The 21285-nt window shown below is 45.0% G+C and overlaps 1 protein-coding gene across 8 annotated transcripts in view; it reads right to left on the bottom strand.

The window, feature by feature from the left end:
• The window catches only part of HIPK2 (homeodomain interacting protein kinase 2), a 174016-nt gene that overhangs the window by 117327 nt on the left and 35404 nt on the right, over positions 1-21285 (bottom strand). For all 8 annotated transcript variants that reach the window (XM_088799897.1, XM_088799894.1, XM_088799895.1 and 5 more), the window contains exon 2: positions 2601-3684. In XM_088799897.1, coding sequence (XP_088656023.1) covers positions 2601-3684 — 1084 coding nt within the window. The remainder of the gene's footprint in view (positions 1-2600; positions 3685-21285) is intronic.

Here is a 21285-nt window from a genome sequence, read left to right as displayed (position 1 = left end):
ACTTCCTGAGGAGGGTCCCCGGCACCAGGGCACCAAGGACAGAGCTGAAAGCAAAGTAAAACTGGAGAGTCCATCTGTTGGGGCAGGAGTGGGGTGTGTCACAGGGGAACGAGGTGAGAAGATGAGAGCGCTTGAGAATCCCAAAGTCCACTTGACTCATCAAGTTTTCTCTAAGTAGACATTGCCTTTTAAATGGAGTTTTAAAAAGCCATTTGTCAAGGCACCACGGTCAATTTTTAGTAACTTGAATAATGCCGGTATCTGTTCATGAAACAATTCAGGATAACTAAATCCTAAAAGTCCGACCAGCCCGCGTTTGCTGCAGTTCGCCCTAAATTCCCCCAAGACCTAGGACAAAGCAGTCTTTGCCATGCTCAGAGCACCTAAATAGAAGGTGACAACAGCAGCGGCGAGTAGGCACTGGCTCCCCCTCCAACAGGCTGGTGACCTGTGGTGACGCCCCAGAGCGGGCTTTCAGACACTTTCTAAGGAGAACCCGTGCTGTTCTCCTTCTTCCACCCCTCCCCCAGGGCCCATGCAGGGTCCTCGCCCCTTCCCTTCAAGCCCAGGTCTACCTTCCGCAGGGGCCACAGCCCTGAGCTCTGCGCTTCCCTCTCCACGTAGCTCCGTAGGTCTGACCAGAAACGCCTGGCTCCGGGGCACAGGGACCGCAGCAGACCACAAACGCTAAGAAATGAGTGCGTGGGGGGCGTGGGCGATCAGGAGGCTCCTCCCCAGACCCGTAGGTGCACCTGAACTTAGCGCGAAAGGACTGGCTGGGGAAGGGCGGATGCAAGAGCCTAGGACAGAGCAGCTGCAGCTCTTTAGGAAAGGCCTCCCAAAGAGACGGTGGGCCAAGGCAGGGAGAGAATAGCACAGGTGGAGGGACCAGAGACCAGTGGGCCAGGATGAAGACCAGGAAGGTGAGAGAGGCCTTTGGGGGCCGCATCTTGTAGGTTGTCTACCGAGGCCACAGGTTGAGAGGTGGAGTGGGAGGAGATCTCTGAAGTCCTGTCTGGGGCCAGGCCTGGCCCGAGGGTGAGGAGTCAGTAAACAAGGGGAGCTGGTTGTAGAGGTTCGGAGGTCGGGCCAGCTGTGCCCACCCAGCTCTAGCACATTTCCCAGCCTTTCCTCCGAGGCCTGCAAGGAGGTATGGAGACAGCACAGCCACAATCGGCGTGGCAGGCATGCGTGAGTCCTGCAGTTCTGGTTTTACTGCCTACATGTCAGCCTCTTATATGTGTCATCAGCCCCATCTTCTCATGAGAGTTTGGTTTCATTTCTTGCCAACTTCCATTTTCACTGGACTGTTCAACATCACCTCAAACACAGCCCATCACTGTCTCCGCTGAACGGACTGTCTTGCTTCCCATTCTATCCACTCCTTCGGTGCACAAGCCCTGTGCAGGGCACGGAGCAAAGCCCTTAAGCTGTGTCACAGCATGCCAGCATCCCAACAACCCCACAGGCTGCTGGTGACTGGACCTTCCCAGTTTACGGGTGAGGAAATGGAGGTGCAGAGAAATCAGGCAACAAGCCCAAGCTGCACAGCTTAGTGAGTACGGGGATCAGGGTCAAACCCAGGTTTTCCTGGCTCCAAAGCCGGGGCTCTCAGCCGGGCCCCACCGGAGCACTGGTTCTCAGAAAAGCTGTTAAAAAAATCCACGAGGCCTATCCCCTCCTCCCTTTGAGATGGTGATTCAGTTTGTGGGGACTGAGAGCCAAGGGAGGTGATTTTTCAAAGCCCCCAGGTGATTTCCACGTGTAGCCAGGGTGGGAAGCACATGCTAGAGGCTCTCGGATGGCGAGGGCCTTCCGTCTGCTGTCAGGGCTATATTCTGGTAGCAGCACTGGGCCTGGCTCACGTTGGAAGTGAAATACATCCTGCTGAATGAGTGAAGGAAGGAAAGTTTTGAACTTCCCTACGCCCATCACCTGCCCAGCATCTGGCCCCCAGACCTGGCATTGTCTCAGCACAGAGCACGCCAACGTGCCCTAGGCTAGACTGCTCTCTGATCCCTCCTCCACAGGCTGTAAATGCCATCTTCTCAGAGCATCTCTTTCATCCTGGCACTTCGTGTTCAAGTGCCTCAGTGCTTGCTCCATGTTTAAGGACACAGTTGCGACCCCTTAGTCTGGTATTGAAGACCACCTGGTCCCAACCTATCGTTGCAATCACAGCTCGCACCACCCACAGATTCTCTGTTCTGGCCAGGTGGGTGCCCTCGTCTTGCATTTCTGCTGGAGTAACGTCAATACTGCACGTTGCCCCCTCTCTTCCACCCATGTCTGGATCCTACCATCCAGGAGGACCAAACTCCTGCTTTGCCTCTGTTCTTTGCTTCACCCCAGTCCCCATGAGGCCCTTGCAACTCTGAAATCTACGCCAAGAATCTTACTTGGCTCCATTCTGACATGGCTTCTAATCATCATTGCCACGTGCACATGTCCTAACTTCCCGACTAAATTAGGATCACGCAAGGGCAGCAACTGCCGGCACAGCATTTCAGCAGCTTCAACAGGGACGAGCCCTGCACATTTGCTGTGAATGCCCCTGGGCACTCAGCATCTCCTGTCTTGGTGCAATCGGTCGGTCTTACCTGTAGTATCTGGACTGCAAGTAGGTGGAACACACAGCCTTGGACACGTGACTGGCTGAACCGAAGTCGATGACCTTTACTCGGTACGGCTGTCTAGATGGATCCACCAGCATGATGTTTTCCGGTTTGAGGTCGGCGTGGATCAGACCGAGGCTCTTGAGTTTCATCAGGGCTGTGGCCACCTGCTGCAGGACCGGGCGAATGTACTTGAGGGGCAAAGGGCTGAACTTGTTCTGCTTCAGGAAGTCATAGAGGTTCTGCTCCAGCATCTCAAAGACCAAGCACGTGTGATTCTTGTGCTGAAAGCACTCGTAGGCCCGGACGAAGTTGTAGTCGTCGGCACTCTCGGTGCTCAGGCGGGCCAGAATGCTCACTTCGATCTGACCTTGCCGGGCATAGGACGGGTGGTTCTTCAGGATCTTGATGGCCACGATCTCATTGGTGCCCCGTTTCCAGCACTTGACCACTTGCCCAAACGTCCCTCGGCCCAAGAACTCTAACACTTCATACGTGTTGGTCATGGAGCACAGCACCTCATGCTGGACCAGCTGGTAGTCACCCTCACTGTTGGAGCCACTGTTTTTGGAGGTGGCAGTTGACGTGGTGGCAGTGGCTACGGTGGCCCCACTGGCATTGTTCTGAATCATGGGTGGATGCTCTTCGATGATCTGCACGCTGCTCGTGTTCTCAATCTCCTCACTCTTCCGCTTGAGTCCACATTTTTGGTAGGTATCAAGAAGGCTCACAGTGCTTCGACGCATTAGGTTATGGGGTCCACCGAGGACCTGCCCAGTGGCAGAAGTGCTGCTGGCTGATGTTACGACTATGTGCCCGGTGCTTCCTGGGAAGATGATGGTCTGCTCGTAAGGTAGGCTTGGGTTCGGGATGGGCAAGGAGGTGCTAACGGTTGTGGTGGCTGGCTGACAAGGTGGTACGTTCTTGCTCTGGCTATACACTTTGCTGTGGGAGCCGTACCCAGTCATGTCCCAGTTGGAACTCGGCTCTACTTTCAGTTTCTTCACACTACAGAAGGCACTTGATTGAAGGGTGTGAGGGGAGAAAACTTGCACATGTGAGGCCATACCTACAAGACAAAGAAAGGGAAAAATAAATCCTGTGGTCACCATGGCATGAATAAACTCAATAGATGCATTTCTGTTCTGACTGGTGGCTTGGATCCTACAGGGTATTTTCCTACCACTTCAAAGCAAGGTTGGAAAAGTGGATCTATTCCACCCAGAAGCACATTCCAGTCACTCAGTTTGTGAGGCCACGTAGTTCCCGTGTCCTACCTGCCACTGTTAAGAGGGCGAGAGACTTGTAGAGCAGAGCCAGGAATACAATCAGAACTGAGACACAGAATTTCAAAGTCAGGACTTTGTTCGTTACTTACTATTTTGTACATATTGTTGGTGATAGAAAGGAATTCTTCCTCAGTTCTCACTGGGTTACAATCCTACTAAAACTGAAGACTGTATCAGGTGGCCCAGTTAACTGCTATGTGACTGTTATGTATGTTGTCCTCCATGGTCAGCTACTCCTTGGCACACACCCTCACTATCTAGTTCACGGTTGAAGAAACATCTTCCCACATAGATCCAACCACGGAGCCACTCACGATCTGATAGCTTCTGGATGAACTATAATTACTTCTGGATCTTAGTCATCGTAAATGAATTCTGTAGGGCTGAGAAGATCAGCAGTTGGTCTGATGTTTTCATTTACATAGTCTAAAACATTCTATTAGCTTTCTGGGGGGTAGAGGAGTGGGCAGCACAATTCAGGGGCGCTATTCACTAATTTTTTTTCTGCTAGGTTCATATATCAATAAATTTGTCTAGAAAGTACTATGGTTTCATACATTTCACCCACCATTTAAATAACCTCAGAAATCTATGAGAGTATAACTCTGGAATAGTTGTCCAGTTTATAATTATGGTGATCCAAAAAACTAACAAAAATTCATAGAAAATGTATGAAGGAAAAATAATAAGACAATGGGGAAGAATAAGTTCTTAAAGGTGAAAGTAGAAACCAACACCGTCCATCTTCTAAGCTGCAACAGATAAACATCTCTTAGAGGCACGAGGAAAGTGGGGTTTCCATCAAGCACCGTTGGGGTTTAGCCACCCTCCCGAGTGTTGGTACCTCTCTGACCCCCTAGCACGATCTACTGTGGTTACTGGACCTTTTCCTGGTCACCCTAGTCCATCCTGTCTCAGCAGGCCACCCACCTTCCACTTTGTCCAGAAGCCTGAGGTCAGCAGCCTCGCCTTCCATCTTTCTTCTCTTTATTTCAAAACATTCCTGAATCTACATCCGTCCTCCATCCTTTCTTCCTTCTCTCCGGTCACAGAGGAAGAGGTGTCTCTTTTCCAATACTAAAAGTTCCCCGTTCTCATGACTCATCCTGTCCATTTTCTCTTGAACCCCGTTCCCTCCACTCTCCCCTTTCTCTTACAGCTTTCAATTTCTCCGTTAATTAGACCTCACTCCTTAGCAGGTGCTTCGTAAAGTTTTGCCAAACAAATCAATGACTTAATCTCTGTCTTCTGATTCACGTGTGTGTATACACACTCCCAACTTGGAAGGCAAGAGGAATAACAACCATATTCTCCCCCTTTAACGCTACCCTTCTTCTCACCTGTAATCCATGGTTTACGCTCCCTTTTCTGCAAGGCGCACTCCTGAATCCATCGCCCCTCACACGCGCACACACACGAGAAGACTGTTCTTAAAGGTAAATGACTTCCTAATTGCCTAATCCAATAGTCTTTTTTCAGCCCCTATTCTCCTTGACTTCTCTGCAGCATCTGATACTGCTGACCACAGCTTCCGTCTTGATGTTCTTATCTGTGCTTCTGTGAATCTGTAACCTCCTCCTCCAGGGTCTGACTGCACACTTTGTGCCCTGGTGGTTACTTTTCCTCTTCCTCCTTTAAAGTGTTGGCATTTCCAACGTTTGACTCTGTTCTCTCTCGAAGATAGCATCCATTCAAACAGTTTAAGCCGTCGTCTCTATGCAGGCGACTCCCCAGGTTCATCACAGGCCAGGCTTTCCCTTGTACCTTCCTGCAATATATTTCTGCCTCCAGCTACATCAAAGACTATCTCCAAAGCTTAACTCCTTATCTTTTCCTAAAAATTTAGCCATCTGACGCGTCCATCCTAACGTTCGCATTTCTGTTTATAAAATATTCTTCTAGTCATTTGGTTCCAACACTCTGGATTTACCTTTGATGATTCCTCTTTGCCTCCATGGACAAGAAGGTGTTAAATCTTATTAGTCTCTCTTTCCTTCAAAATATCTCTTATATTTATCTCTTTATTTCTGTTCTTGCTGCCATTTCCATAGTTAAATTACGTATCACTTTCTAGCGGGACTAAAGCAAACGCAAACATCTGGTCTACCTGAGCACCCTTCGTCCTCTAATTTGCCCATATTCAGCCACCCGATGAATCTTCCTAGAATATTTCTAAGCACGTCACTCCTCTGTCCAACAACTGTCAATGACTCCTTAGCGTCTAGAAGACAAAGTTGAGGCTCTAACTTGACACCATCGCGTTTTATTTCAACACCTTGCTGGCTTCATCTGCAACTACTAGCCTTCCTCAACCCTCAACGCTAATCAAGCTGTTCTACTCACTGTTTTTAGACCAGCTCTTATACTTGCTACCTCCACATTCTTACACCCGTCCTCCATCGGCCATGCCTTCACCATTTCTCCCAACTTATCCAAAGATAAGACAATCGGATCCTTCTCCTTCCCAGACCTCCAACCCACAGTGGCTGCTTCCAACCCTCTGTTCCTGTGGCGCTTCCATATATACCATCCCTTTGGCCAGAAATTGCATTTCTGCCTTGCAAAATCTCTTATATGGTTGAATTGAATCACTTATCGTTTGTGCTATTTAACTTTTTATACATTTAGGTCATGTTTCCATAACTAGGCTATATTCTTGGAGCAAGAACTATAGTTTATACCTTATACTTCTTATTACACTTTATAATAAACCACGTTTATTATACACGGTAGGCACACAGCTGATGGGGTAAAGCACTCTAAGTGGCCTGGCCTCCGGAATGGCTTAGTTCTCTGGCTTTAGAGCAACTACTAGTCACAGGACACTTATGGAACCTGGCTTCACTCTGGAAAGTAAAGAACCACCTGCCAATACTTTTCTATCCAAACCAAGACTTAAAAAAACACACAAAAAAAACACCCAAGGCACAGGCTTGGCAGCTCCTGTCCTGGGGCCAGCAGTCATGCTCTGTCTGGGCTCCAGCCTGGTCATGCTGACTTCCCAATCCCTGTCGTGAAGCCCATCTGGAGCCTGAGCCCACAGAGGCTTCCTTCCTTGTTTGAATCCTAACCGCCACCATCTACCTGTGTAACATAACTATGCTTCTATATACATCCTTCTGCCTGACGAGACTATTTTGGCTTGCTTATTCAGAATCTGTACTTTCCCTGTTTCTTCCTACTGCTCTTTTTGTTCAAGTCAACCTCCTGCTAATTCTATAATAACACAGAAAATGGTTTTTCTATATTTATCAGTATTGAATATCCTTATTGTTCTAAATGTTGTATACAATCCCTCTAATATGCCCATATTCAGCCACCGGATTATCTTCAGTAACTTATCCACTGAAGAGGCAAAGTGAGTAAGCATTTCCGTCATCCTTTGGTATCTAGCTTGCCCCTTACTCCTCAATCCTCCAGTACTTGGGGTGGGGGAGGCATCAGTCAGGGCTGGCAGTGGAAGAAATATGCTGATGTTACATAAAAGATATGTGGCTCTGTTTTCACCGTTTCAAAAAAATTTTGGTGGAAAGGCCAGGGTTGCAGAAGTGGAATTTTACAGAGGGGAAGAGGATGGCTTATGACTTATTGGGAAGACAGCCAACAGTCATCAAACTGTGGAAATCATCGTTGGCTACCTCTGGGGACAGATGCCCAGGATCAGAGGGGACCAACATGACTAGAAATGCCCTTCACCACGCCAGTTGCCTCAGACTCTGGCCTGGCGTGGTGTGGGCACTGCTGCTCTTGTATAAGGTTACCAGCCACCATTCTAAGAACTAGACACAATTTCCAGTACAGCCTTATTTTTTTCCTCAGCTTTATTGAGAGATAATTGACATGTAACATTGTGTAAGTTGAAGGTGTACAATGCGATGACTTGATACATGTATTTATTATGAAATGATTACTGCAATAAGGTTAGTCAACACGTCCATCACATCTCATAGTTACCTTGTGTGTGTGTGTGGTAAGAACACTTAAGATCTACTCTTTTAGCAACTTTCAAGTATACAGTACAGTATTGGCAACTATAGTCGCCATGCTGTATATTAAATCTCAGAACTTATCTTATAACTGGAAGTTTGCAAATACAGCCTTATTACCTTTATTCTGTAGCAGAGGCCATTTTGCTCTGGGAAGCAAAATGCTCAAAGAAAATATAGCTAAAGAAAGTCTTTAATGTTAATAATCATAAATTAATACTATTACCATTTTAAAATCTCTAAAATATCTCATAAGGAGTTAACACTGCTGGTGGTTGTGCAGTTTCATCTTAAAATAATCTATGGCGACACCCAAACTTAGTTCCAAATATCCCTCCTTGAGAGTGTTTTTCCGGAACAAATCCTCTGATCAGTTTAGCTCCACGCCTTTTACGTCCTATTTATTCAGATCCCTAAGGCTGGGGACGAGGAAGGGCAGAACCTTTATGTTTTCCACTCTCATCTCTTTTGGTATTGACCTCTGTTCTCTTCAAGGACTACGTCCCTCCTTCTTTGTCCATTTTCTTTTCAGAAAAGGTGGGGGCTACATGGACATTTCCAGCTTGATCCTGTGGCAAAATCTCAACTGTTTTGTAAGTCATGTCTGCCCTTCCAATTTGGCTCTTGAAAGACAAAGTGGGTTTTGCTCTCCCTCTGTTGGGAGATGGGGAAGCTCTACAACCCGACTGTGAGGGTGGGTTTTGAGCCCATGGGGAGCGAGTGGTGTGAGGGACCCGGGAAATCACTGAGCAGAATAAACCTGCCATAATCACACCTGCTTCCTAGAGCGGTCATTCGACCTAGACCATTCCACGAAAGCTTAAGCAGCCTGCCAAGGTTAACATCTGACAAGATGTCCACATTTTCACTCATGACAGCATAGCAAGGCACCAAGATCTAGAGCTAAAGCTTCTAAAAGGCAGTAAGTATCCTTATTACCATGCAGCTCTGGCTCAGAAGCAGGTCAAAATCATAAACACTGGATATGAGATACACATTGGGGCCTTATGTGCTTTTTAATGATACCAATACAAGTTGTAAAAATGATCAGTAAAAAGCATTTAAAAACAAATTTCTTAAAATGTAAAACAACTTATACAACTGTATGTAATATATTCCTCCTAGCATACGGCAAATGAAAAATAGCTCTTATAAAATTGACACTAAAATACATCCTTTAGTTAGTAGAATTAAAGTCCATTATTTGTAAGAAGTCATTTCTTACTACCACAAAGAGAAAAGACTGCCTCTTTCATGCCCCAAACAAATCCAGGCTCCCCATTTATTTTAGGGTGCATTTTGATAGCATATATACTAAAGGTAATGAAGGCACTCGGACCTCTTTTTGCTACTTTATTCCAATGCATATTTTGCATTTAAAAAAAATGTGCAAGTAAGTCTGCATTTCAAAATACTATTTGAAAAACATGTGTCTCCTAGCCTTTACCATGGATGCCATTTATGTCTGTATGATGCTATCATACTTGATTTCAAACCCAATTCCTCAGGAGTCTCATGATTCTCCAGATTTTAAAATCTGGAGCATCTGGTACATCCCAGGCTCTGGGCCGGATGTTTTATGGACAGAGTAAGCATACGTCTGACTTTGGGACACTCCAGAATTAGGCTGGGTAAGCCAATTCAATGAGTAAGAGTACCCGCTCCACTTTCATTCTCACAAGGGTCCTAGTTTGAAGGCTAGAAAGTCAAATGATGGGTTTATTTAGGCTCCTATGATATGTGGAAAAAACCCAGATTGTCACCTAGAAGTTCCATCCTGAGTAATTCCATGTGCCTCTTTGTCTTAATGGTTCAGTGAGAAATTCATTCCTTTGGATTGAGGATAATTTTTTCCATGAAGAATAAGAAGAAGAGGGAGAAGGAGGAGCAGGAGGAGCAGGAGAAGGAGAAAGAGAAGAAGAGCTAAAAATCTGCATGATTTTCCTGAGGTCTTACAAGATTTTTTAAAATGTCATTTGTTAAAGGATTGGCTCATTTAGCTCTTTTATTCCCCCACTTACTTACTTAGTTTCTTCATAATTTCGTATTTCACAATTAGATGAACTGAAAAGTTGCTTCATATCTGAGTACATTTCCTTTCTATTTCACCACCCAAAATTATCTACTGGAAGATCAGACTCTGGTGAAACCACAGGGATGAGTGAGGGTTCAACTATGGTTTAAGAAAAAACACACAAAAAAACCCCCTGAAATTCGATTTCATTGAGTTCTACCAAAGCTTGAGAGAAGGAATTATAAATAAAACAGTGGCACCATTTTTATCAGTATATAACGTTTAATTTTGGTTTGGCAGACATGAAATAAATTACCAGTTGGAATCCATCATTAAAAGGAACACAACCAACAACACCTTAAAGAGGTACCTACTTTCCCACTTCCTGAACTCCTGTGGACACACACTTCTGCTGAATAATCAGTATTTGATAAATACTACAGATCTTTTTCTTTATAATCAAAAACTCAAAGGAGCGATTAACTCCCAAACCTAATGGGATGCCTCCTGTCTTATATGTCACATTATACACATCAAATACAATAAAATTATAGAATATGTCCAAAGAAACGTGAAAAATTATGATTGTTAGAAATATGCATCTGAATGGATATTTTAAAACATCTAGAAAAGGGTTAATCTGTATAACCCTTGATTATCGTATATGACATGGTAATTTGATGCCCCTGGGGATTGAAAGGTACTAGAAAAAATCTTCTTCATTGACACACAATACAATATTCATAAAATTTGAATGATACTCATCTTGCATGTCAAGTTTATATTTCACAAGAAGTGCAAGGATAAGTTCAGATTCACCCCATTTCTAAACGACACACTTCCCAAATAGTGCACACTAAATGTCTATGGGTCTCTTATATCATTTTCAGTCCAAGTCTGTTAACCCACTAGTTGCGTAGTGTTAAACATAGAGCATATCCCACCAGGGCACAGTTTAGGATCAACCACAAGCTTTGCAGATTCGTTTGTCAATAATGATGATAACAATACTGCTGATCGCCTCAAGGGTCCTCAATATAAAAGACGGATTGGGCCCCAAAGGAAATGCAAAGACATCTAAGACGTCGCACTGCCCTGAAAGAGCTTAAAGTCTCATGGGGTTGCCAAGTTCATTGCAAATGAAGAGACAACCAGCAATTCTAGGCAACAGAAGCAAGTTGCCAAAGTCAACCCGAGAGGAGTTGGGAGGCAGGAATCACTATGGTTGTGGTTGGGCAAGGGTTCACGGAGGAGCTACGACTTGAGCTGCGATTAGAAAGATGGGGTATCATTGGAAAGGCAGAAGGACAATGTTCCCGACCCTGCTAACCGGGTGTAAGCAAGTGGAGGGTGAACAGTCACCACGATGGCCTCTGCCCTCAGGAACCTGAGCCTTTGCTTGGGGACAAATTAGAAGCATTTGCGTAGTAGTAATGCAACCACAATACTAGAGCAGTCATTAACCGCCGCTCTACACTGGGCACCAACAGCCTACTTATCCAGAACTGTCATCTTCTGATAACTTCAATCTTCTAGCCGTATTGTTAAATTACTCATAAAAGCTGGTGTGAAGCTCTACCACCAAAGCCAGTCGCTTTACTCTTTTAGCTTCACTCGCTCCTACTGACTGTCATCTAACACGCAATGAACAAGTTGTAGAGGGACTGTCATTATTGAGTTTGCTCTCTGTGGAAGACTCCAGGTGCTAACAACCCACAACTGGAGGGAGAGGTGCATTTTCCCTGTTTTACAGATGAACAAATGCAGTTTTGGGAGATGACACAGTTTGTCCAAGGTCACTTTGTTACCAGTAGCAGGGCTGGGATTTGCACGAAGGTCTGCCTGACTCCCAAATCCATGCTGTTAGCCATTCTCCTTCTTCACTCTTTAGGTTCTTAGACTAGAAGCAGCACACAGGGAGACGGGTACAATAACAGCCAAAGGGAAATGAAAGCTGATGTGTGAGAAGCAGCAGATCTGAAGTATGGGGCAGCGCCGACTGCACACCACTTAGTACAGTCATGGACACCTACCAACAATGGTCCTGTCAGCGACCATTTCTGTATCCTCTGGTTACGATGACATTCGAGACAGATAACCATTCAAAATAGTTCAAATAAAATAAGTGTACCCCCTTAAAGAGGTAAACTTCACTTATCTGAGGCACAGTGGCACAGTGGACAGAGACTGGTCTTGAGTAAGACGCCCTGGGCTGTCACAGCAGTGCAGGGGTGAGGTAAGGAGGGTCTTGACTAAGGAACTGCCTGAGGAAATAGGAGGGAAGTAGCAGAAACATAAGACTTTGCAGAGAAGAAAAGGCAAGACACGCTGACAGACGGGATGCAAGGGCGAAGACGCGAGTCCCCCAGAGGAAATACGTCTGGGGGACTAAACAGGGTGGCTTCCAAGGACGGTGATAGGGATGACGGGAAGTGGTACTGAAGTGTTGTTTATCTCAGGGGGCACGTGATAACGGAGCAGGTTTTTAGCAAGTTGAATTATAAGCACTGGCAGGATATCCAAGTTGAAATATTCAGTGTTCAACTAGTCATAGTAAAACTGATGCAAGGAATTGCTTGATTTATCAACAGTTAAAGTGTCAGGAGCCGCTGGTCATTGACAATCAGCATCTAGTTCCCACTTGCTAAGTTGAATCTTGAATGAAGATAAACCGTGTTGAAAAGAGAATGAAAATCAATAGGATGGGCTAAGCCTGCACAGGATTAATCAGTGGGGGAAGTGGGCAAGGTGACCCTGCACCAGTTCGTGCATAAGGCCAAAGACAAAGGATGGAGCCAAAAATACTGCTAAACAAAGATGAGCAGGACAGAGGGACCCCCAAAAAAGGTGGGGTGGAGGGTGAGACAGAAATCAAAGGTTCACATCCCAGAAACAGAGAGGAATGGAGTTGCCGATTGTGAAAGCAAAGTCTAGCTGTCCAGCTGGAAGAGCTCTATTTTGGATAGATTTCATTTTAGGCACTAGCAACACAGAGGAAATGTTCTATATGTACCAAAACGGAAGAAAACCAGGACAGGAGAATGGGCGAGAGGTCAGGGCGGAAGATGTTGACCTAAGGACTGTCGTCAACACCTAGAGGAAAGTGGAATCCATATGGGTTATCTGCTTCCCAGGAGAAACGGTGTAGAAAGTAGAGCAGATGGCAAATAAAGTAATCCTTGGAGACACAGACATTGTCAAATAGTATCCGGAGGACAGTATGAGTCACAGGGAAAGGTCAAGGATAAAATGATAATAAACGCAATTAAGGGACTGACCCAGGAGAACGACAACAGAGAAAGAGCTATTGGGCACGGCCGGGAATAAGCCACTCGCCCCCCTCCCCCACAGGATCAGGAGAAGAGAAAGAAGGGGTGCTCTGGGGAAGAGAAACAAATGGACCACGTTATGCCCCTTGCTTTTGCAACAAATGGGATTCTCTTAGGACTTTCAAAATCTTTTATGTCTTCCTCCTTGAATCGGCAAATGCTACCATAAGCTATATTTCTTCAATTGAGAACACATCTTTTTCCTACCATTTGTAAATTTTCCATATAGTCTCTACCAACTGGCTCATTATTTGTCGAAATCAGCCCTTCTCCATGTTCAGATTTACTTCTCCTTCTGAAAGTTGCTAAGCTCACCCATAACAGCTTCAAGCCTCTCGTTAATTCACCTTTCTGTGACTCTGCCATACTGTCTTGGACTAAGCCATAAATCTCAGTGGATGAGCCAGCCTTTCATTGCAGTGGGTAAGGACACATAGTCCATAACTTGATTATCTAGAGGCCATGTTACCAAGTGTTCATATGCATTCTGAAAATGACCACCCTGAAAATTACCACCCCCACATAATTCTGGTGAATTAGAGAATGGTGCTGATACCACACACACACACTTTTCGATTTCTTTTCTGCAGGAAATTGGTGGAAACAATGAAAACAAAATGACTCAAAGACTCCTTTTTAAAACAACAGTTGCATTAATTAAGAATCCTAATTACTAAAAAAACGCTTTCTAAACATAAGTGTATTAGTTTGCAAAGGTGGCACAAAACTACAGACTTGGCAGCTTAAACAACAGAGATGTGTTGTCTTGCAGTTCTGGAGGCTGGAAGTCCAAAATCTAGGTGCCAGCAGAATTGATTCCTTCTGAGGACTTCGAAGAAAGGGTCCATTCCAGGCTTCTCTGTGGTTTGTAGGTGACCATCTGCTCCCTGCGTCTCTTCACATCGTCTTCCCTCTATATGTGTCTGGGTCTAAATTTCCCCTTTTTATAAGGACACCAATCATATTGAATTAGGACCCACCCTAACCACTTCACTGGAACTTGATTGCCTCTGTAAAGACACTACCTCCAAACAAAGTCACATTCTGGGGCTTAGGAATTTTACATATAAGTTTTTGAAGGACAAAGTTCAACCCATAAAAACAGGTTTCAGGAAACCAAAAGCATTTACTAAAGTATAATTTTCTCAGGATAGATAGTCATGATATTCCAAAGAATTCTGTTTTTCCCTCCTTGGAGATAAGACATTTCATTTTGTGATTTCCCTATATCTTACCTTATGGGACCTATGGGAGCATTTCAATGAGTCAAAGATGGAAACAAGCAAAAGCAAAATGATTATTTTAAATTGAATTCTGCATAAGTTTATGTTACAGTGCTTCTGGAAAGGCCATGCAAGAATGTATCTAATATATATCAAGGCGTAATTGTAGTCACTTTGGTATGTAAGAGAATTGGCAGTGGCATAATATTTGGGAGAGCATAAACTATGTTTCCGATTCCGAGTGTGTCAAGCATTTCTCAAGTAGAACATGAGGAAGCTCAAAAGACAGACGAGCTGTGGGCCGGCACAGGGTGGGTAAGGGTTAGGAGGTTTCGTTCCTCAGGTCCCCTTTGGGGTTAATAGAGAGGCTCAGGTCCCTCTTCTCGCTCTAATTCTCTTCTGTTACCCACATTGTCATTTTAGTCCAAAGTCTGTAGAGACTGTTACATTTTTCAACTTGGCATTTTCCTGCTAACTGAGGATCTCAAGAAGATAACCTTTCAAACAAACTTGGTAGATGTTAAGGCAAACATCCCAAAACTGTAAAAGTAGCTACACTTCTCGTCTCAAGCCAGAGGAACTCCATTTAAAATACACAGTTTTCAAAGATCTAGAAAGCCATTCACTTTGTCCCTCAAATGTTCTACAGAAGGTGGTTAAAGTTTCAGCAGTATTAATTTTCAGGTGTTTGAGTCACAAATTTTTATACAAGCATCGTCCCCTGAATCTTTCCACCCCCCCTATTATTGGCATACCAATTCCCCTCCACTCAGTATTGTTTCAAAATCATTACTGAGCACCCCAACAAAGTCGTAAGGTGGAGCTGGGCAGGCACTCGGGAGGTAGGTGTGTGTCAGCCAGTGTTCAGATTGAATGTTCTAAGCCTCTGAGTGAATTTTTCCATCCTTTGGAAATGATTTGTAAAGTCTATATCATGACAAAAAATCTGGTAGGCCTTTTTTCTCTTTTCTGCAGAAAAGAATTAGCTATTCATAAATGCCTGGAACTATATTGCTAAAGTGAAAATATGTGTTTTACTAAACCCTTCCCCATCCCCAGCCCAGCCCACACTGATTCATCTTGTTGAGGTTACTCAAGTTTCTCCTTCAGAAATGTCTTGCACGCTCAGAAACCTACTATACGCTTTCCCTTTTTGGTGTTCTTATTACTGCGCCGCTGCCAACTCTCTTTTATACCAAAACAATGTAAATTCTACTACTTTATGATATTCTATTACTCTGTGTAAATTCTATTACGATGTGTCCCTTCAAGATACTCACACGTTGGAGTCCTGACCCCCAGTACCTGCCAGTACCTGTGAATGTGACTTTATTAGAAAATAAGGTCTTTGCAGATGTTATCAAGATAAGATGAGGCAGTGAAGGTGAGTCTTAATCTAAGATGACCAGTGTCCTTATAAGGGGAGAAAAGACACAGACACACACAGAGAACGCCACAAAACGACAGAAGCGGAGATTGAAGTGATGCAGCTGGAAGCGAAGGGACACCAACAAGTGCCAGGAGCCCCCAGAAGCTAAGAAGAGGCAGGGAAGGATTCTACGGAAGAATCAGAGGGAGCATGGCCAATTTGATTTCGGACTTCCGGCCTCCAGAACTACGAGAGAATACATTTCTGCGGTTTTAAGCCACCCAGTTTGTGGTACACTGTTACAGTAGCCCTGGGAAACTAGTACACTCTGTAATATAATTCAGGGTGTATTTCATTGAAAAAGCACGTTTGTGCTCAGGCTCTGCTGCAGTATTTCTAACAATTGTGGAGTCATGCTGGCTGAGTGCCCTTACAGTCTAGCCTGCCTTGCAGCCTCTTGGTTGAAAAGCCATAGCTGCATCCTCAACCTTACTCCCATGGCTCAGCTCCACTTCCTGCTGGGGTGCCAACACCGCCTTTCTTTATGCAAATATATTAGTTCATCATGACAGACCTAAGACTGCAAAACAACAAAGTTTCTAAGGCAGGCATCTGAAAGTTGAGTCTATGCTCGGTAGCTGCACCAACAGCTAAGGTTAAGGAGTCCCGGGATGGCATTTCCTCAGACCTGCGCTTTCTAGAAGGAAACTTTTTGCTGTGAGATACAAAGAAAGCAGGACAAAGGACTCTGGCCTGCCAGCTGCTGTCAGTGCAACACCTGTTCACTGCCTCCTGCACTCATGTTTATGTAGTTCTTCAATGTTTCTCCCCTAGGCTGTTTGCTGCCTGCAAAGAAAACTTTGAGAAATGTCATGCAGGCCCAGCGATGCCTGGGACATCCAGTGCACAGAACCCTGTCCCCTGGGTTCTCTTCAAGCGCAGGACTCATTCCATCCTCCTCTGAAAGCACAGTCATATATCCTTTCTTGATTTAAATGGCAACTGCTGTTTACGACAGTAACTCTACATTACAGCTCCTTTGGTCCCCAGAGAATTTTTTCATTACTCTCACTTGCCTTTAACTGACATCTGACGAAACTTAATTAGAGGTCACCTTGGGAAAGGCACAGGAAGCGCCACCCCCACAGGGCGCAGGGAAGGAGGAAGGGTGGGAAGGCACAGAGGAAGGAAAGCTGGAGGAACTGGGGGAAAGGCAGGCAGGAATGCTGGAGGGAGTAAGGGAGAGGAAGAAGAAAAGGAAAAAGAAATAAAAGTGAGAAAACAGACTCGAGTGGAATTGTACCGGGAGCACACTCAGGATACCAAAGCACCATTGTGATGCGCTTTGTGAACTATAAAGCACAACACAAATGCAACACAAGTCTTATTTACGGCATTTCAGCAGGTATTTGTGTGGGTGTGAGAATCAGGTGGCAACAGGATCCCTTGGCAGTGCAACCCGCAGCCTATTCTAAGCGGTGTATATTAAAGTGGGTTCTCTGGTCTGTTGTAAGGACATTTTTATGCTGTGAGTTTGTCATCAAACCAGTTCTGGAGTGATTATTACCCAACGACTCCTCAGTGCTGGGCCCCTCGCGCTCAGCGGAGGGGAAGTGCCCACTCGGGGGCACAGCTAAAGCATCAGATGGCTCTCATGCGTCCTGCTTTCTAACACATAGGAAGGCATCCGGTGACACGGACAGTCTGAGCTCCAAGGGTCCACTTCAGATTGAACCCATAGTTTCTGAGTTCCCAGCAACTACGTTACGGATGCGGGCGCCGTCCCTGGCTGGTTGCATGGTCTCAGCAAGTTACACGGCCTCTCTGTGCCTCAGTTTCCTCATCTATAAAATGGAGACAGTCATAGTATCTCATAGGGTCGCGGTGAGGATGAAATGAGTTAGTATTTACAAAGCACTTGAAACGGTGCCTGGCACGGAGTAAGCCCTAAATAAACGTTCAGTGAACGATGAGGAGACCCGGCCAGCTAGCTCAGCAAGGCCTATCTGACATGTAATGCGGCCGACACACCTGCCGTCTGAGATGGACGCTGGTGCTCATGGCTAAGTCGTCCTGGCACATACATGGGACTCAGCGCGCCATTTCTGAACGATTGGACAAAGGAAACAGGAAAACAATGAAATGGGACAAAAGCTTGTTTGTTACTTATCTCAATGCTATTCCTTCAAGGACAGGCAGGTTTGGTCAGGAAGAAAGCCACTTCCAATGATTCTGAAGAGGCCGCCTGGGAAGCTTTAAGGGCTGCAGAAGACTCAGATACAGACTCTATATTTTACCTACTTAAGCATAAAACACATTTCTTTTTCCATGTGCTATTTTAACCAAAAGGACTACCCTTGGTCATAACTGGGACCCAGTTTCTATGTAAAACATGCTCACTGCAGATTTGAGTCTATGATATACGATCTAAACTTTTTTGACTGAATTCTTCATCAGAAAAAAAAAACACCAAAACAAACTGAACCCTTCTAATACATGCTATGTTTATTTTTAATAAATTATGTATGTTTTACTTTACTACTATGTTTGCTAAAAACACAAAAATAGAAAATTGTAAAGCATGAGATAAAATATACATATTCTAATATTCTCTTCTGTATCCCAATAAATTGTCCTGAGCTCTTCACTTTGAAAACCCCTGCTATGACTTAGGTAACCCAAGCCAAGTAACTAAAGGGCTAGTCTTGGCCCTCTGAAAAACTCAGCCAATAAAAAGTGAGTGGGAAGTGTCATTTCTGGGCAGAAGCTTTTCAGAGCCAGTGTGCAATTTGCGTACCGGGTTTCCCTGAAAATAAGACCTAGCCGGACCATCAGCTCTAATGCGTCTTTTGGAGCAAAAATTAATGTAAGACCCGATCTTATATAAGACCAGGTATACTATAATATAATACTGGGTGTAATATAATGTAATATAATATAATATAATATAATATAATATAATATAATATAATATAATATAAAAGACTGAGTCATATTAATTTTTGCTCCAAAAGACGCATTAGAGCTGATGGTCCGGCTAGGTCTTATTTTCAGGGAAACACAGTATTTGGTCCTCCCTCTTCCCGTTGCTGTGGGAAACAGCGATGATGGAGGTGGAGGGAGGCAGAGGCTCCTTAGTCTGGGACTAAATGAGCATAACAAGGAGCAGAGACCCCAGCTGCCCCACGGCGGACAGGGAGCGTGGATGTGAAACCAGCCTTGGTTGCCATAAGTCCCTGAGGTACGGGGGCTGTTTGTTGCTGCAGCGTAACCTAGCCCACCCTAACTCGCACTGTCACGTCCCTTAGTACTGAGATCCCGAATGAGTCTGAATGAACGAGGCCGAGTGTAACTGCATTTTGATGCTCACCCATCAAAACTAAAGCACAGTTTTCGAGATGCCTTTGAAAATTCTAAACAGTTCAATCCCTGTCTTCCATAGTCAGGCATCCCTTCTGGGCCCTGTGAAAATGCTTCATCCTATCGATGTGACAAGTGATGGAATAGCTCTGATCCTCACAGCTATAGGTGATTTCAAGTGTGCCCACACTAATCGCTGCCAATAACTTCCCTTAACAAGTGGAAGGTATGGGATCATCCGTCACAAATGCCACTTGTTTGGTTTGGAAACTTTGAGACAAATGACTTTCTGGTGACTTTAAAATGGGAAGCTGCTCTTCAAACTGACCAGAGGGGTTTGGCACTGCTGAATTCAGGCGTGAGGACCCTAATGGGAGAATCAGCTCATGCCCTGTGATGCTATTTTCTCCGGGAAAATGGGCGTTTCACACCCTGCCCCCCAGTTGCATGATGTAATGGCTATGTTCTTGGTAAAGAATATTCAAGTTCTGACATCGTAATAACCATCGATATTACTCATGGTAAGCTTATAAGCCTGGCAAGGCACATTCTGTACCCTCTTTATCACTGAAGTCAGCAATGGGTTTAAAAATAGCACGGCTCACACACCCAGGGTACCACTAATATTAATGACCGAACAAACACTATTCTGGACTCCTTGCTCACATGGGGTTTTAGACTGAGACTCCTAGAATTGAGGCACAGCACTGGTCATTCCCCTAGGAGGGGTGTTATGTTGTACTAATTTATAAATAGAGATCTGCAGATCCTAAAAGAAGGAATCCTCAAAAATGACAAAACCAGGACTTAAGATGCCCTCTTATGTGTGACTAAAAAATGGTCCATCTAAAATGTGATTAATAAGAACTACCAACTTGGGCACTATAGAATGCCGAACATACCAAAATAAAGAGGGATGAGGTTATAGTGATAACCGACAGTTGTCTTAGTGAAATCTACAAACCAGAGTGTGAGATTTTTCATCGTTAAGAGGGTAGTTCACTCTAGATGCCTGCTTCAGGTTCTTTAGAAGGAACAACCCCTAGAGCAGAAAATGTTGGCATAATTTACAGGTATCCTAAAAAGCACGTAATGCCTTTTGCTCAAATTCTGTGCTCAATAAGCAATCTCTGATCTCTTACTGGGATTCCAGAGAGGACCTTCTGACTAAGGAGAAATGTCCTTGTATATGCGGGCCTAGCCTCCCTGGAATGCAAGGATGGTCTCTCCTTAAACGATTCGGATTGGTCATTCAGTCGGTTTCTATAAGGTTAGTTATACCTTATGAATCAATCAGTCCTTCTGAACCTAACGATTCCTGATGAATTTATGAAGTCAAATGTCCAGATCTGCCAGGCCCTGGTGAGCATCCAGCATATCTGCTGAGCGCCTACTGTGTTCACATGCCACGGGACCGTCGTGGGAAGGCTATGGGCACCATGAAAAACAGCACTGTTTGCTTTTCAAGAGACCAACAAGACGAGGTGGGTGATAGGAGAAAAGATTACAGAGTATATAAGGTAGTTGTAAGTATCCTTCACTGACTGTATGTTGCAGGGTTCAGATGGCGGAGGGAGCACAGAGAGAGCACCCCAAGAGGAAGGAGGGGATAAACTGAGGCACGGGGGCCAAGGGACACACATCAGGGTTAGGGAACAACATTGGACCCATTTTACATAAGGTTTATACGACGTCTGCTTTCCACAGGACCTAGATTAGTTTGCAGATACAATATAAAAATAAAACAATTTAAGATAAAATGGGACCAAACCCACCTAAAGGGAAGCAAGGAAAAATAAAGGCACCTGACTGAGGCTGAGGGAGGGCTGCTGAGGGAGTGGCGAAGGAATATGGAAAAACCACCTGGAGTCTGAAGTAAAGGGCCTTTAGGGGCCTTTAGCGCCTGGTCCTTTTCAGGAGCCTCACTGACTTGGAGCGACAGAGGGACGCATGCCTGGTGTTCACGGCCAGACCCAGTCGGCACTGGGCCCTCTGAACAAGGGTGATTACAGGGGTGTGGAACTGCTGCCGAAAAGAGCTCGGACACGCCAGGGACCAGGAGGCCACAGAGCTTCCCCGAGGGAACTGAGGCAGCGGAAC

The sequence above is a fragment of the Rhinolophus sinicus genome, chromosome 8, assembly GCF_057876585.1.
Source record: "Rhinolophus sinicus isolate RSI-liver-muscle chromosome 8, RSI-T2T, whole genome shotgun sequence".
Lineage (NCBI taxonomy): Eukaryota > Metazoa > Chordata > Mammalia > Chiroptera > Rhinolophidae > Rhinolophus > Rhinolophus sinicus.
Note: the sequence above shows the minus strand (reverse complement) of the source record. Positions and strands in the feature narration are given on the sequence as shown.